Here is a 17,144-nt window from a genome sequence, read left to right as displayed (position 1 = left end):
TTCGCATAGAAAAAAGAAATAAAATAGTGTTTTAGACATGAAATCCTTGCCCATGCCTATGTCCTGAATGGTATTGCCTAGGTTTTCTTCTAGGGTTTTTATGGTTTTAGGTCTAACATTTAAGTCTTTAATCCATCTTGGATTAATTTTTGTATGAGGTGTAAGGAAGGGATCCAGTTTCAGCTTTCTCCATGTGGCTAGCCAGTTTTCCCAGCACCATTTGTTAAATAGGGAATCCTTTCCCCATTTCTTGTTTTTGTCAGGTTTGTCAAAGGTCAGATAGTTGTAGATGTGTGGTATTATTTCTGAGGGCTCTGTTTGGTTCCATTGGTCTATATCTCTGTTTTGGTACCAGTACCATGCTGTTTTGGTTACTGTAGCCTTGTAGTATAGTTTGAAGTCAGGTAGTGTGATGCCTCCAGCTTTGTTCTTTTGGCTTAGGGTTGTCTTGGCAATGCGGGCTCTTTTTTGGTTCCTTATGAACTTTAAAGTAGTTTTTTCCAATTCTGTGAAGAAAGTCATTGGTAGCTTGATGGGGATGGCATTGAATCTATAAATTACCTTGGGCAGTATGGCCATTTTCACAATATTGATTCTTCCTATCCATGAGCATGGAATGTTCTTCCATTTGTTTGTGTCCTCTTTTATTTCATTGAGCAGTGGCAACAAAAGCCAAAATTGACAAATGGGATCTAATTAAACTAAAGAGCTTCTGCACAGCAAAAGAAACTACCATCAGAGTGAACACACAACCTACAGAATGGGAGAAAATTTTTGCAATCTACTCATCTGACAAAGGGCTAATATCCAGAATCTACAAAGAACTTAAACAAATTTACAAGAAAAAAACAAACAACCCCATCAAAAAGTGGGCAAAGGATATGAATAGACACTTCTCAAAAGAAGACATTTATGCAGCCAAGAGACACATGAAAAAATGCTCATCATCACTGGCCATCAGAGAAATGCAAATCAAAACCACAATGAGATATCATCTCACACCAGTTAGAATGGCGATCATTAAAAAGTCAGGAAACTACAGGTGCTGGAGAGAATGTGGAGAAATAGGAACACTTTTACACTGTTGGTGGGACTGTAAACTAGTTCAACCATTGTGGAAGACAGTGTGGCGATTCCTCAGGGATCTAGAACTAGAAATACCATTTGACCCAGCCATCCCATTACTGGGTATATACCCAAAGGAATATAAATCATGCTGCTATAAAGACACACGCACACGTATGTTTATTGCGGCACTACTCACAATAGCAAACACTTGGAACCAAATGTCCAACAATGATAGACTGGATTAAGAAAATGTGGCACATATATACCATGGAATACTATGCAGCCATAAAAAATGATGAATTCACGTCCTTTATAGGGACATGGATGAAGCTGGAAACCATCATTCTCAGCAAACTATCACAAGGACAAAAAACCAAACACCGCATGTTCTCACTCATAGGTGGGAATTGAACAATGAGAACACTTGTACACAGGAAGGGAACACAGAAAGGGTGGGGGGAGGGGGGAGGGATAGTATTAGGAGATATACCTAATGTAAATGATGAGTTAATGTGTGCAACACACCAAAATGGCACATGTATACAGGTAACAAACCTGCATGTTGTCCACATGTACCCTAGAACTTAAAGTATCATAAAAAAATATATATATAAAACAAAAAAAAACAAGAAAAAAGAAATAAAATAAAGCCTTTGTGATTTTTTAGACCTAAAAATGTAGCCCTGGACATATTTGCTGACAAATGATGAGTACATTGATAAAAAGCCCATGACCTTTTTCATCATCTTCTACTGGGACCTGTGGCTGATTTGATCTTGGGAGAGTAAGGGTGGGTGGGTGGCAAAGAACATGGTCATAGAACTCATCTGGAACCATAGACCCTTTGAGAGTTAGTAATAAGATAGATGGCATAAATTAAATATTAAAAGTTTAGGTCTCAGGGGCTAGTCTATATTTGTTGTCACCAAAATGTTTTTTATAAAATGATTGTCCCACAAAACGCTCATGAAAGAAGATTCCATGGTTTAAAACGTTTGGGAAGTGCTACCACTCCTTCTTGGAATTTCACGTGGAAGTAACTTATTAGAGCCTGTTAAAAACTCTGCAGCAGGCCAGGCGTGGTGGCTCACGCCTGTAATCCTAGCACTTTGGGAGGCCGAGGCGGGCAGATCACGAGGTCAGGAGATCGAGACCATCCTGGCTAACATGGTGAATCCCTGTCTCTACTAAAAATACAAAAAATTAGCCGGGCGTGGTGGCAGGCGCCTGCGGTCCCAGCTACTCGGGAGGCTGGGGCAGGAGAATGGCGTGAACCTGGGAGGCAGAGCTTGCAGTGAGCCGAGATCACGCCACCGCAGTCCAGCTTGGGCGACAGAGCGATGCTCAGTCTCAAAACAAAACAAAACAAAACAAAATTCTGCAGCAAAGAAGAATGTTAATACTTAAGGCTTTATGAGTCATCTGGTCTCTATCACAAATACTCATCTCTGTCACTGCAGTGCAAAAGTAGCCACAGACAATATGTAAGTACATGGGCACGACTGTGCTTCAGTAAAACTTCCTTAGCAGAAACAGGTGATGGGGCTGGATTTGGCACACCAGCCGTTGTTTGCTGACCCCTGGCCTAGACCACCAACTACATTAAAGCATTTCCTTTGGTTTTCTTGTCCACTCAGGTGGAGATATCTGGTACTAATGCATAATGGTTCTCCCCAAAAGATATTAGGCATGTCTTTGAGAAGTCTCTAAATCTGTCTGGAAGTACAGTCAGAAGGGCTGAATCCACAAGGAATCAACATTAAGAAAAGAAAGGTCACTATGTATGAGATACTTTTCTTGAATACACAGACCTCAGTCACCCAGGACAATCATCTCAGGAGCCTGTAGGATGTATACTTACAGCTTTCCAGCTGCAACTTGCATGTCTGTGTGTCCATGGGGTATTTAGACAGATCCATGTTACATGCAACAGTTGTTGTGATTCTAAGAAGGAAAAATGGGTTCAAAAACAGTATTATGAGGAAGTTATAGAAAGTTCACATTCCTTTCGAAGGCCCACTGAAAGAAGACTTTCACTTGAACTCTTAAATGAACATGTAGCTTGCAGTCTGCATCTAAAGCATCCTTGAGGTTCGGGGTGCTAAAGAATGTGCATGAGGCTTGGTTAAACCTGGGTCCAGAGTGGAGGAAGTTGAAATGCTGGCCATTCAAGGGGCAAAACTTCTGGCAGTATCACAGAACAGATAGATGCATTGGCTCAAGATGCTTTAGCATCCAGTTTTTAAATTTAATCTTCCTGACAGACCTGGGTGGGCCTAGAACAGTGTTCACCGTCACTATCGTCACCACCTGACAGCAGGCATAGGGACTTGCATAGGCTCACGTGGCTCTGAGTGGCAGAACTGAGGCTGGAGCCTAGGTCTCCTGGCTGTGCTCTTCTCATGAGGCCCTGCCTCCTCATGGGAACCAGGATGCAGAGGCAGTGGGGGCCCCAGGCACTGTGGCTTTGGGGGCTTAACCCCAGAGATATTCAATTAAAGGTCAGTTAAGCCCTCACAATGGAGATTGCATTCGCCGGGCCTCTATCTTCCTTTTTCTTCAGTGTCATACATTTTTATTCAGCATCCTTATTTATTAAGCACCGTGCTAGGTACTTGGGGGAAATGGAGGTGATTACAGAACGGTGCTCACCTCCAGGATGCTCACTCACACTCCCTTTAGGGAGACAGAGACTAACAATAGCTATGGTTTACTGAGTGCTTACTGTGAGGCAGTCCCTGGGCTGAGTGCTTTGCATGCATTACCCCTTTGAACAGCTCTACTAGGTAGGAAATATTTTAATTCTCATTTTACTGCTGATGAAACTGAGGCTCTGAGAGTCAAGTAACTTGCCTAAGGTCACAGAGCTGCTGAGGGACAGAGCAGGGACTTGTACCAAAATCTTTATGATTCTAGAGTCAGGCTATTAAAACATCACTCATTACTTGTAACCCTTACACAATATTGTGTTGTGTGCCATAATACAGACAGACACACGTGTACACACAAATGCATGCACACACTCACACACCCACATTCACACATTGCTGTGGGAACATGGGGAAGGGGAACATTAATGATGCTTGGAATTGAGGTCAAAAGAGAAGTCTAATTATGTTTCATGAAACAAGAATTGGGCTTTGAGATAGTCTTTGCAAAACTCAGTATAGTTGAGGCATGTCCAGAAATTCAGTTTATTGGTTAGCTCAACCCTTGTTTTATAACTTCAGACTCTTACTTAAGATTGAACATCAGCCCCATGAATATTTGGCTCCTGGCCTCCTCCCCAAGGCCTCTGGGAGCTTTAGGTTTGCACAGTCCTTGCACAGGCAGGGATGAGTCCTGTTCCATCCAACCTGGCTCCATTAACAATTGGGTGAAAGGAACTTCAGCTTCAGGAATTTGGGGAGATGGCAAAAGGGAGCCCATGGCTGCAGGTGGCAGAGACTTTGGGTCACTGCACCTTGGTTTTCTCTACAAACATGACTCAGACAAGTAGAGCGGTGTTCTGGAGCTGCTGCAGCTCCACTGGGCCCCATGAAAGGAAAGTTCCTTGCATGCACCTCTCTGTTGTCTCTGCCATTGCCCTTACTTCTTCCCTTGCTAACTTCCTTTTACCCTTTAAGACACAGCTCAGAATCCTGTGAAAGCATCCTGTAACATCACCCCCAAACCACTCACCTACTCCCTAACTTGAGCCCCAGCACCAGGGACCTCCTTTGTTTCCATGTCCATGTCTTGAGGACAGGGCAATGTCTTACTCTGCTCTATCCTGTGGCCAGCATGGGGCTTGGCACAGAGCAGGCATTTGGTAGATGATGAACTGAGAGAGGGACCTTCTATTATGGGGGCAAGGATCTAAGAAGGCATGGGAACTCACAGTGGCTATTTGAGTTCTGGTCACAACTACCCAAGACACATCTGCATGTTTTCTCCCAGCTGCTGTCCTCCACCCCTGAGGTCACAGGTGTCCGCGTACCTGAGGGCATACAGGACCGTGCCATTGGAGAAGAGGCGGATGAGCCTGTTTCCCACAGTGACTTCATGGAGGAAGGACTTCTTGGACTCCACAATGTAAGTATCTGGCACCCAGAGGAACTCCACGAGGCGGGCATCCAGAGTGAAGCTCTTGTTGCCTTCAAACACCAGCCGCTGGTCCATCCAGCGCTGTCGGAGGTATATGGTGGCTGTGTAGTCCTGGGAGGGGGAGGCAGGGTATGGAAACGGATGGGGGTAGTGGGTGAGAAAACCCCACCAAACAGGGAGAAAAGTGGTCAAGGTTCACTCCCCTCCCCACCTCCACTTAGAGCAAGAGTACACAGACTTTGGTGAATAAAGTTACCATTCTAATTGCAATATGCCACTACCCAAAGACTGGGGTAACTGATAAGTCACTCCAGTTACCCCAGTCTTGGGTTAGTGGCATATTGAAATAAGAGAACAAATCGCCTTATTTATTCTAGATAATAGCTCCCACTGCCAAAAGGGAGCCCCATGTTCAAGACTTTAACTTACTTGGCGTGACAGCTCACATTGCACTGATCACTAAGGCCCCACAAAATTGTTGAATTTTTTGGTGGGCTAAGTGCTTAGGTTGTCCCTGATTTATCTGGAATGCACAGCATACCCTCTTGGCAAACTGCCTTTAGTTTGCCCTTGTCTCGAATATGTTCTCTTAAGGGAGAGGGTCGTTGTCAGCATCAGCTGTCAGTTTTCCTTGGGTTGTCTTCCCCATTATAAAAGACCATGCGATGGCCAGGCTTGCCTACTACACTTTTATTCCTTTCCCCAAATTTTATCCATCACCAAGTGTACCCACTTCATTGCCTGGTTTCTCTCCTCCTGGCTCTTGAACCGATTTTCTTCCTAATATTCCGAAAATCTGCTCTACAAGAATCTTCGATTGTCTTACTCAGAAAATCTGCTCTACAAGAATCTCCCACTGTCTTGAGTTTGGAGATAGCACTCCAGCTTTTGCCATTCCAAATGGAGGAGGGCCATGAGCCATTCTTTTTTTTTTTTTTTTTTTTTTGAGTGACTAGAAAGCATATCCCCATTAAACACACAGAGAGGGACTACTTAGGCGGAGTACAAAGGAACAGCGCTTACCATGTTACTCTCTGAAATGCTAGAGATACTTGCAATGTCCAGAGTCAGCGCTATCTGTACGGGTTCTCCTAAGATGAAAAAAAACAGGAAAGAACAGAAACACAAACATGAGCTGTCCTAATACTACATTAGTGCATTCTAAAAAGATTAAAATTACAAAAGTCATGCTTGGTTGTTACAAAAATTTAAATATTCTATAAATATAAAAAGAAAAATTTTCTTATCCCCTCTCAAGAGTAATCATTGTGTATGGTGTGCCTCTCTTTTGTATGAAAAATATGCACACATACATAGGTATCTTAATATGTAAGAGAGACCACCTGCATAATTAATGCTTTTTATTTATTATTATTATTATTTTTTTGAGACAGAGTTTCACTCTTCTTGCCCAGGCTGGAGTGCAATAATAGCACGATCTCGGCTCGCCGCAAACTCCGCCTCCCGGGTTCAAGTGATTCTCCTGCCTCAGCCTCCCAAGTAGCTGAGATTACAGGCATGTGCCACCACGCCCGGCTAATTTTGTATTTTTTTCTCCATGTTGGTCACGCTGGTCAATTAACACATAAGGAACATAGTGCTGAGATATTTGCCACTTCTTACATGGAAGGTTTTTCCTATGGCATTTGCAAGGAACTAACTGTTTAGAAAGGTAACAGATTTGGTAATCTGATTGTGAACAGATGTTGTTTTATTCCCCCTTGGCAAAGTAAATTTACCACAAGAAGCATTCAAGACTCATGGCTGAGCTTTTGCTGACCTCCTGACACTTTGCTTCTCTTCCTTTACTCTCCCAGAACCCTAAACAATTTAGAATTTCAGAACCTCCGCACTTGGTCCAGTGTGCAGACTGTTGGGCCTCAATCCTGGAGTCTCAGCAGACAGACTGAACTTCAGAGAGAGACAGTTCTATCTCTAGAGACTGAGGTGTCAGAGCCACCTTCAAGAAGCCAGGCCAGGTCAGGGAAGTTTGCTTCTCTTTATATGGAGATGTGGAATAATGGACCTAGATCCCAGCTCTGTCACCTCCCACTTCTTTATTTGGGAAAAGTTATTAAATCTTTCGGAGCTGCAGTTCTCTTACCTGCAAGTGGAGATCATACTGACGTCACAGAGTCATGGGAAGGGTTAAATAAAATTAGATGTGTGACATTGTCTTTGTGGAATGGCGGCAATAGGGAGTGTAAGAGAAGTGCCTGCCTAGCCGGACATCCTGAAGGTGTTCGTCATTGGTTATCTGTACAAAGCTCCCAGCATCATGTCCATCAGTCATGTAATAATAGGTACTCAATAAATGGCATTTCCCTTCCCTTCCCCCTCTCTTCCGTAATCCTAGCTAATTTTGGAAAAGGGACAACTTTATTCACCAGGCTAATAGATGCAATAGCATTCACTTGCAATAAATAACCCCCGGGGGTGCCTCAGGGGACTGTGATAATGCATTAACCAGGAAGAGGCCAGGCGGATTTCAAAAGAAGCTTAAAAACATCTCATCGGTAGGAATAGGTCAAGGCAAACTACTTATTAATCTAAGGAAACTAAGCCATAGGATATAGGAATTTGAAAATGAAGTGTTAGAGCCAATGCAATTAAACAATACTTGAATGTTAATATCTGGTGGAAAAGGGCGAGATCTTTGAGGGCACACCCTGGAAGGTGCCGAAGCGGTGGGGTGCTAAGTGGCTTTCTGCCCCTCTGGGCAGCAAGGTGCAGCTCTGAGACTAGAAGACTGGAGTCAGAGACAGGTGTTGGAATTCCACTCAGGCCACCTAACAGCTTTGTGATCTTGAGCAAATTTCAAATTTCTCTGCGCTGCAGTTTCTTTTCTTTCTTTCTTTCTTTTTTTTTTTTGAGATGGAGTTTCCCTCTTGTCGCCCAGGCTGGAGGTGCAGTGGTGCAATATTGGCTCACTGCAACCTCTGCCTCCTGGATTCAAGTGATTCTCCTGCCTCAGCCTTCAGAATAATTGGGACTACAGCACCCACCACCATGCCCAGCTAATGTTTGTATTTTTAGTAAAGACGGGGTTTCACCATGTTGGCCAGGCTGGTCTTGAACTCCTGACCTCAGGTGATCTGCCTACCTCGGCCTCCCAAAGTGCTGGGATTATAGGTGTGAGCCACTGCACCTGGCCTGTGCTACAGTTTCACACCTGTAAAGTAGAGCTACTAGAGCCACTGTGGTTTGAATGTTTGTCCCCTCCAAAACTCATGTTGACATTTAATTGCCATTGTAAGAGTGTTAAGAGGCAGGACCCTTAAGAGGCGATTAAACCTCATGGTGGAATTGGTGCCATCATAAAAGGGCAAGTTCAGCCCTCTCCTGTCCTCTCTGTTACCCTGTCACCTTCCACCATCTGATGACACAGCAAGAAGGCCCTTGCCAAATTCCAGCACCTTGATATTGGACTCCTCAGCCTCTAAAACTGTGAGCCAATAAACTTCTGCTCATTATAAATACTCAGTCTCAGGTATTCTGTTATAGAAGCACAAAACAGACTAAGACAAGTGCCAACCATTGAGAGTTGGGTTGGCACGGTTATGGTATCTACTTTAAGTGCCATAGATCCGTGTTAGTTGCCCTCCCTGAAGAATGCAGAGAATGGAAAAGACACGAGAGCTCCAGTACCACTGTGCTTTCTGTTCAGTTTATTTCTACACAGTCTAGTCTAGGCTTTGCCTCAGAGTTGGCTTTTTTAGTGAACCAGAGCTTGCTGTTTCTTCCCCTTGAGTTATAAAAGCAAGCTGTGCCACCAGAGGGCAGCTTTCTCCTAGGAACGAGGTCAAAGCCAGCTCCTGGGTAGTGTTCACTAGTGCCTGCTTACAAACCTTTGCTTTGTCCAGCTCAGTCCATGAGAAATCCTATGAAGGTCTTGTCTCTTTTGCACTTGGGGTCCTGGAAACTGGGTGCACAGATATTACAGAAAGCAATGGCCCTCCGTGGGCCTCCAGCCTGCCATGCAAGTATAGGGATTTTCAGGAGTGAAGTGCCAAGAGGCACAAAACAAGAGGTATGGGGTTGTGCTGTTCCCTTTTTTAAATTGAAGACTCCATGCCCCATTTTCATCCCAGGTGGGATGAGGCATCACATCCCTTTAGGCCTACCCCAGGCTCCCTGTTCTCAGAATGAGCTCCTTGCCCAAGGACCCTGCACCTTATTGGCCAGTGAGTAGGCAAACAAGAAGGGGTGTATTCTGGCTTAATTGTTTGGGGTTTGGGAGGCAAGAGAAATTGTTGAGTGGCACTAACCAAGGCGTGCAGACTCAAGTGCTTGTCATACGTGTTCAGTAGGGCCTGGGAAAACCAGGGGATATTGAAACCTCTTTAGGTTCCTTAATGTCAGGATGTCACATCTTAATTGTGTCTCAAATCTGAATGAAAATGCATCTCTCCCATCTCCAACTGAGCAGGTGTGATTGACTGAGGGCCCCGGCTGCTGTGCTTTGGAATCTACCACCACACTTGCTCCAAGGCCACACTTCTCATGGGCCACAGCCAACCCCAGACTGAACACAGTCGGGATATCAAAGCGGCCTGTTCCTGGGAGGCACGGAGATGGGAGACTCCTCTGAATGCAACTGTAGCTCAATGACCTGGTGGTCATTCCAAACACTGAGGACTGCTCTACCATCTAAGACACTTCCACCCAACCTCCCTTCCTTCCCTCTCTCCTTCCCTGAGGCCAGACCTGCAGGTCTGACAGCTCTCCTAGCTTGCCTCTCCCGCTGCCCCATTCTCCCTCCTAGACACAGTCCCCATAAATAGCTTGAAGAAGTCATCAGCTCTTGGCATCTGCTGCCCAGAGGATCTGCACTACCACATGAATCTTAGATCAGACCAGAGGGTTTTATTATCTGAGGGGAGGAGCAAGGAGGAGAAGGGATGAAAATAACCCACACTCTGTTGATGGGATAGGCACTGTGCCTCAGGCTTACACATTTCACTTCATTCAGTCTTCCCTGTGAGATAGATGGATGTCCCCATTTTACAGAAAGGGAAAGTGAGGCACAGAAGGGTAAACTACTTGCCAAGCAGGAGAGCTAGGAGCCAAACTCAGGTTTGTTAAATGCTAAGGCTCTTTCTGTTGCTTTCTGCTATGAAGAGCTGTGTAGCTGGCCTCCCTCCCTCCCTCCTTGCTTTATTCTTTCAACAGATATTAATCAGCAATTTGTTATATGTCACGCACTGAGCTTCTGTGGGGGATAGCGAGGGAAATGAAGTCAGACTCCTTCTAGGGCTGCAGCCTGGAGCCGGGACAGACATGAATCCAGTTATAGCATAATGGGAATGGCTATGATTTTGACGCATGTTCACAAGGAAGTGAAGAAGAAAGGGGATAGGGTCTGGAGGAATCAGGGGAGGCTTCTCAGAGAAGGCAGTGTTTGTTCTGAGACATGATGGAAAATTGATATTTTCCTAGGGAGTCAAGTTTAAAGAAGCAATTCTAGGAAGATAGCCTCTGTAAAGGCATAGAGGCAGGAGAGGCCAAGGATGTCAGGGAGCATTCTGAGTACACTGGGGAGCATTGTAGGAGGGGAAGGAGCGGGGACTTGGGTGGATGAGAATGGCAGACAGATAAAGGCTGGGCTGGGAAGGGCCTGGTGTGCCTGGACTCTACGTGAGGATGCTGGGACACATACAGGTGTTCCAAACAGGGCAATGACCCAGGAGGCATCCAGATGGCAGTTTGGGGAGTCAGCTGAAAGGGCTCAGGCTGGAGGGGGAAGACCAGGTGGGGTAGCCTGGTGGCGCATGGTGAATTCATGAATAATGACCCTGCAAGTCGGGGCAGGAGGAGGACAGTGTGTGAGTGATTGTTAGGAGGCTCTTGCAACCTCCACAGTGAGGAAGAGCATTGCTTTATCTTGCAGGTGGAGAGGCTGGATGCCTTTTTCCAGGCAGTGTGAAAAATCATTGGTAGCCATCCTCATCCATCATTGCCAAACCTTAACAGGCTGCAGATCAGAAAATGGAGTCAACTAAAACCTCCTGAAACCCTCCACTGCTTATTGTCTCTGTTTTCTTCCCTTTGAATGATGTGCTGGACACAGAGGATGACCTACCACCAAAATTGGGCCTGAGAAATTTGTTATATCCTGCTGTGAGGTTCTCAAAGCCAGGCAGGGAAAGCTTGTCACTTCTGCCGACCTTGACGTTGAAGTGATTCCCCTGGATGCACATCCTGGAAAAGAAATGGGCTTTGTTGTGTTTGCTTGTTTATGTGTGAATCAACACGTGTACACACCCTTGAGCCTGTGTTTGCCCACATGTGTGTGGGTATATGTGCCTTGCCCATGTACCAGCAGTGACATTCCTACAGAAAAATCTCTTAGTTTTCAGCTATTGAGTTAGTATCTCCATTTTTTACGCACTTGCCATAGGTCAAAATATCATGGTAATTTGGAAACCCTCCAAGTGTCTTCTTTAAAAACATAAGGGTTCATCCATCTGTGACCATATTGGAAGCTTGTGTTCTGTAAATAGAGTAAACGGCGGGAAGTTTCATTGTTCGGTGCTCCAGGGAAGTGAGTGGACCAGGTTTTGCCTTGCGGTGGGTGAATAGGAAGAGCTTCCCCCTCCCACCACATGCCCGAATGCAAATCAACGCAGATAGAGGCCATTCTGGGGGTAGCAAAGCTCACCTTTCAGTGAAGAGACTCAGACACATGAAGGCCAAGTAGAGGCTGTAGTTCATGTTGAGAAGCTGCTCACACCAAGGGGCTGAAGTAGGAATCACCTAGGAAACAGGGGACAAGGTAAGTGGAAGGCCGTGCAACAGGCTCACCTGCTCCTGGCCAGCCTCTCTCTCTGGTGGGTGGTCAGTGCAGCATTTTCTCAGCATGCATAGGAAGCAGCCTCTTTCCATACCTTTCAGTTACAGCTCCTTCTCCCTGTGTTCCCTCCAGGAATGACTTCATTTTGGAGGATTATGTTTTTTTTTTAATTTAATTTTTTATGTTTTGAAACAGGGCCTCACTCTGTCATCCAGGCTGAAGGGCAGGGGCATGATCCCGGTTCACTGCAGTTCAACTTCCCAGGCTCCAGCAATGCTCCCAACCTTAGCTTCCTGAGTAGCTGGGACTACAGGCACGTACCACCACACCTGGCTAATTTTTTTGTATTTTTGGTAGAGGTGGGGTTTCATCATGTTGCCCAGGCTGGTCTCGAACTCCTGAGCTCAAGCGATCCATCTGCCTTGGCCTCCCAAAGTGCTGGGATTACAGGCATGGGCCACTACGCCCAGCCCAGGATTGTGTTTTAAATCTACCCCAAATTAAGACAGGGACCTTGTTTGGAGAGTGGTTCATCAGCAACAGAAATGCAGCCAGTTTATCCTCTAGGCCACATCTGCTGGGAGCCAAGGCTCTCCTTGCCCTGTCCTTGTCCCAGCTTTGCCAGGAAGGACACTCTCAACTTTGTATTCACCTTGACCAAGCCAGACGTTCTTTTATTTATCCCCAATCTAGGCTTGTGGGGTCAGTCATATAGATAGGAAACAAAAACCTGAGAGCCTCCAGTGTCAGGAGGTCATGAGTTAGGTGCTGTCCCACAGAACTCACTCCATCCTCACAGCGGCCTTGTGTGGTGGGTGGGTTAATCCCTACATTATTACGACAAGGAAACAGGTGCATGGGAAGGACACCATGCTGGTGAGTGCCAGGGAAGACTTTGAATCCAGGGCTGGCTGCCTCCCCCAGGTACGCTCTTCCTTCAGAGCAGGCTGGGGCCTGGGCCTTAGTTGACCCAATGATGCTTGCTGCTGTCGTGACCTGCTAGACCTTGTCCCTGTGTTTCCTGAAGCCTTCCAGCTGGTGTGTATGTGAGGACCATCGGTGGGGCATGGCCCAGGGGCCCGGCCTCCTCAGATTCAGGGGCTGCTGTCAGGCATCCCTCTGAGGGAGCAGGGGGCAGCCAGGCAGGCCAGCCTGTGACCTGTGATGCTGGTGACAGCAGAATGGGGGTGCTCAGGCTCAGGCCCCATTCTCAGGCAGCCCTGGGTTGATTACCTTCTCTGTGGCAACCTCTGTGAAACAGGCCATTTTCTAGAATCTGGCCATTCTGGAGCTTGGGTGTGATTCAGCCATTCATTGATATTATTTTACTTTCAAAACTAATACACGCTCACTGTAGAAATGGCAACAAGTCAGAAGTTAAAAGTATAAGTCCCAATGATGTGTCAATATGGATTCATCGATGAAAACAAATGTGTTCCTCTGATGTGGGATGTTGACAGTAAAGAAGGTTTTATGTGTAGGGAAGGCTCAATTTTGCTGTGACCCAAAATTGTTCTAAAAAAGAAGTCTATTTAAAAAAACATAACAAAAACAAAAAAAGTCCCCCCCCATTTCTTCTCTTTTGTCTCATACTTCAGAAATAACTACTGATAACAGTTGTTTTATCCACAGACACACATATATATTTACATACATATATATCTCTATATCAACAAAATTAAAAAGCAAAATTGGGGCAATAGCATACTTTTTGCTGCTTACTTTTTTAACTTAATAATTACAGCAAACATTTATTGAACACTTAATGCATGCTTACAACTGTGCCACGCATATCTAGAATCCTTACAACTCTTTGAAGTAGGGACTACCACTCTCCCCATTTTACAGGTGAGAATACTGAGGATTAGAGAGGATAAGGAATATTTCCAAGGCTAAGTAGTACATGAGGGGCAGAAAAGTGCATCTAAGCAAGCTGACCCAACTCCTTTTAATGAGTGCACCATGAAACATGCTGTTTTGCAGTATCAGTGACACCTTCCATGTCAGTTCCTATAATCCGCCTTATTCTCTCTAATGGCTGCAAGGTGTCTCACGGTCTGAATGTACCAACATTTCTAGAACACATCTTCTACTGTGAATGCTGTTATTTCCAAAGTTTTTACTGTTACAAAATCAGTGAAGAACAGTTTTGCACACAGGTAAACTCTTATCATTCTGCTCTCTGTTGTGTTAGCTCTTTTGTTCTCACTCACTGAAAATACCAGCTATAAAATCAACATTATAAATCTACCAACGATCATATTCACATTCTCTTCTTTTAGTCCATCTCCCCAATCCCTGTCCTTTCCCTGTCCAAGCATCGAGTTTAAGGGGGTCCTTGGAGCAGCTCCCATGCCCTCCATTGCCTCATTCAATTTTCCACAGGTTTGTTGAGCTTCTCCTATGAACCAGGCATGTGAAAAGCACCACCAGAGCACCCATCTAGTGAGGAAGAGACATGTGTGACTGGTGAATGAACATTCCCTATAGCCATCCTCTAATATGAGCAGAGGACAGGGGATACTTGGTATGCAAAAGAGCGGGGAGGATGGGGCAATGTCAAAAGGGAAGTCACAGAAAAGGTCATTTGATTCTTGAAGAGTGTGTTGCATTTGCCACGTGGACAAAGGAGAGTGGGGGCCCTCCAAATGTTGGACAGAGATGTGGAGGCTTGCCCACGGCCTCTCTCCCACATGCTTATCAGCCTCTTCCCATCAGCCCTTGGCTGTCTGTGTCTTTCTCCTGGTCTGGCCTGAATGAACATGGTTCCACTTTGGCATATTCCTCATTTCCTCCTCCTCCTATAGGAAATGGCCCTCGATCAAGTGAGTTGGGGAACCATCCAGTCTTCAGTTCCAAGACTCCTCTTGAATAGTGCTTTCCCAGTGGCCAAACTTCTGTTAGGAAGATGTAACATTTGGCCCTGGGCCTCTTAGCCTCCTCTAAGGAGTCTCATGATCTGAGAAGCTTCACCCAGGCTAGAGCCAGAAATGTAATCCCATCCTACCCTGTTTGCTTGGTTAGGTTGCTGAACATGTCTCATTTTGTAAGGGAAGAAAAGAGAAGAAGAAAAAGGCTTCTAAATGCCCATGAATTGTTAGAAGCCATGTCTGGTGCTTAATTTCATTTAATTCTCATGGCTGCTGGCCCAGAAGGTGTTAAGTTTTAGAGTCAAATCTTAGATTTGCAAGGGGATTTGGCTGAGGTCACACAGTTAAGTGGCATGATTTAAATCTGTTTTCCAAGTCCCTTTTCTTTGCCCTGCATCTAGGAGGAGGGCCTTCAGCAACCCCAAACTGAACTGCATTCTACTTGAATCTCGTCCTTTTTATACCAAACCCATCTGGGGGATGGAGTGTTGCATCCGCAGCACATCCCAAGTGACAAGTGCAGCTGATGCCATCACCCCCTATGGTAGAAGAGCCAATCGTTAAGCTGCTATTTATGTGTCGGCCAGCCTCAATGGAGGCTCAGGCCACCAGTTCTGGTACAGGTGCTGGGGGATGGAATTTAGTGGAGAGGTACTAAGCCACCAGAGGGCAGTGTCCTAAGGGTTGTCCCCAAAGCTGCAACACAGATGTTGACTGGAACCACCTAGCCTTCTGCATCTGCAGGGACATGGTGCTCAGGAGGCCCAAGAGGCTTCTGAGTGGGGACAGCCTATGCATTATCCTGCCCCGAGAGCATCTCTGGCCAAGCTCTTACCTCCGCTTGTAGAGAAGACCTTGAGCTCTGGATTCTGACACACCCGAGTCATTTAACCTCTCAGAGTCTCAGTTTTCGATCTGACAAATGAGAATAGAAAACATTCAATAAACACTAGTTTTCATTCTCCTCTGCCTTCCGTGTCTTCCATGGGAATTCAGTGATTCCACTATGGCTAATAGAACCCAAATCTCAAGCTCTTTCTATTTCTATACACACCCCAGGTGCCACTGAGAGTGTGAGCTAACTGGCACCACCTCGGGAAGGACAGGGTCAGGCACAGGGCATTAGGTTTACATAAGGAGCTGATGGCACCTTTTTCTAAACCAGAAATCCAGCCTAATGTCTCCCACTCTCCCCCGCCTCTTCCTGGCTTGGCCTACTGGGCCTCTATACTCTGTGCTCTTGGCCTCTATGTCTCTTTTGAAAACTTCCCAGGCTGGAAGCAGAAATAATTCCAATATGTGCAAGTTTCTACTCCCATTTCTACTCTATTCCCAGAATTTCTACCACGTAAATACAGTGACCCCCGCCAACTTGTCACCTCCAGCTTCCTTCCTATGCAGGCACTGTTTTCCTATCCTTGTCACTTCAGCATAGACAGAATCATCTGTTGGAAAGCAGGAGCAGAGCCCGAGTTAGGTTAAGGTGAGGAAAGGCATTATTGCCATGGGTCCTGCTTAAGAAAATCCCAGAAGATAAAGTGGTGCAGTGTGTGCCCTGTGTCTGCTGGTCTTGGCCAGCTGGTGCACAGGAGCAAATGACTGTGGCTATAGTGAGGACAGCAGGGGCTCTAATCTTGGCTCTGCTGCTCATCCTGCAGTGGCGCTCCCTGACACACATTAGGTGTTCAGCAGAGTCCAGGCCTGCCCCCTCCCTCGGTCCCAGCAGGGCTTGTATTTGGATCTCCCTCCCTCCCCTCTCTCCAGGCACCTGGAGGGGCCAGCAGTTTCCTTACCAGGCAGTTGTTGAGGCTCCGTTAGGGCAAGTCCTTCAGGCCTACAGGCAGGACTTCGGGCAAGGCACGGTCTTCTGGGTCCCCACGGTTCTCCTCATCCTCAGCCCTGTCCCCTCGTATGTGGACACGCAGCCATCCTCAGATGGAGTGGCTCTCTGGGGAAGAATGGAGCTGCTGAACCTGCTGTGCAGAAACAGAGGTGGGCGGAGCCTCTCAAAGCCCTGTCCTTGGTGCGGGCACTGACTGGTCCTAAGTGTCTGGAGATTGTCTGGTCCTGAGTTTCTGGAGATCGTCAGCTCCTGCTATAGCTACTGCCTCCAGGGGCTTGATTCTGAGATCATGTCTCAGTCATGCTCCCAGACCTCTGCCAGAAAAGACCCCTGAGATCAAGGACCCATGAGAGTCAGACAAAGTGGGTGACCCCACCCACTATGCCAGGCTCTGAATTTGGTGAACAGCCCTCCATTCTGGTGCAATGGAATGGCTATAGTGGCCACTTCACCTCCTTAGGCCTCAGCTTCCCATCTATAAAAT

The 17,144-nt window shown here is 46.1% G+C and overlaps 1 protein-coding gene across 2 annotated transcripts in view; it reads right to left on the bottom strand.

The window, feature by feature from the left end:
- The window catches only part of GABRP (gamma-aminobutyric acid type A receptor subunit pi), a 30,358-nt gene extending 13,418 nt beyond the window's left edge, over nucleotides 1-16,940 (bottom strand). For both annotated transcript variants that reach the window (XM_024247114.3, XM_054555291.2), the window contains exons 1-6: nucleotides 16,611-16,940; nucleotides 11,816-11,910; nucleotides 11,237-11,355; nucleotides 6,178-6,245; nucleotides 5,048-5,265; nucleotides 2,930-3,012 (exon numbers count right to left, since the gene is read on the bottom strand). In XM_024247114.3, the coding sequence (XP_024102882.1) occupies nucleotides 2,930-3,012; nucleotides 5,048-5,265; nucleotides 6,178-6,245; nucleotides 11,237-11,355; nucleotides 11,816-11,868 (541 nt within the window). In that variant the 5' untranslated portion in view covers nucleotides 11,869-11,910; nucleotides 16,611-16,940. The remainder of the gene's footprint in view (nucleotides 1-2,929; nucleotides 3,013-5,047; nucleotides 5,266-6,177; nucleotides 6,246-11,236; nucleotides 11,356-11,815; nucleotides 11,911-16,610) is intronic.
- Nucleotides 16,941-17,144: the final 204 nt, after the last annotated feature.

This window comes from Pongo abelii, chromosome 4 (assembly GCF_028885655.2).
Source record: "Pongo abelii isolate AG06213 chromosome 4, NHGRI_mPonAbe1-v2.0_pri, whole genome shotgun sequence".
Taxonomy (NCBI): Eukaryota; Metazoa; Chordata; class Mammalia; order Primates; family Hominidae; genus Pongo; species Pongo abelii.
Note: the sequence above shows the minus strand (reverse complement) of the source record. Positions and strands in the feature narration are given on the sequence as shown.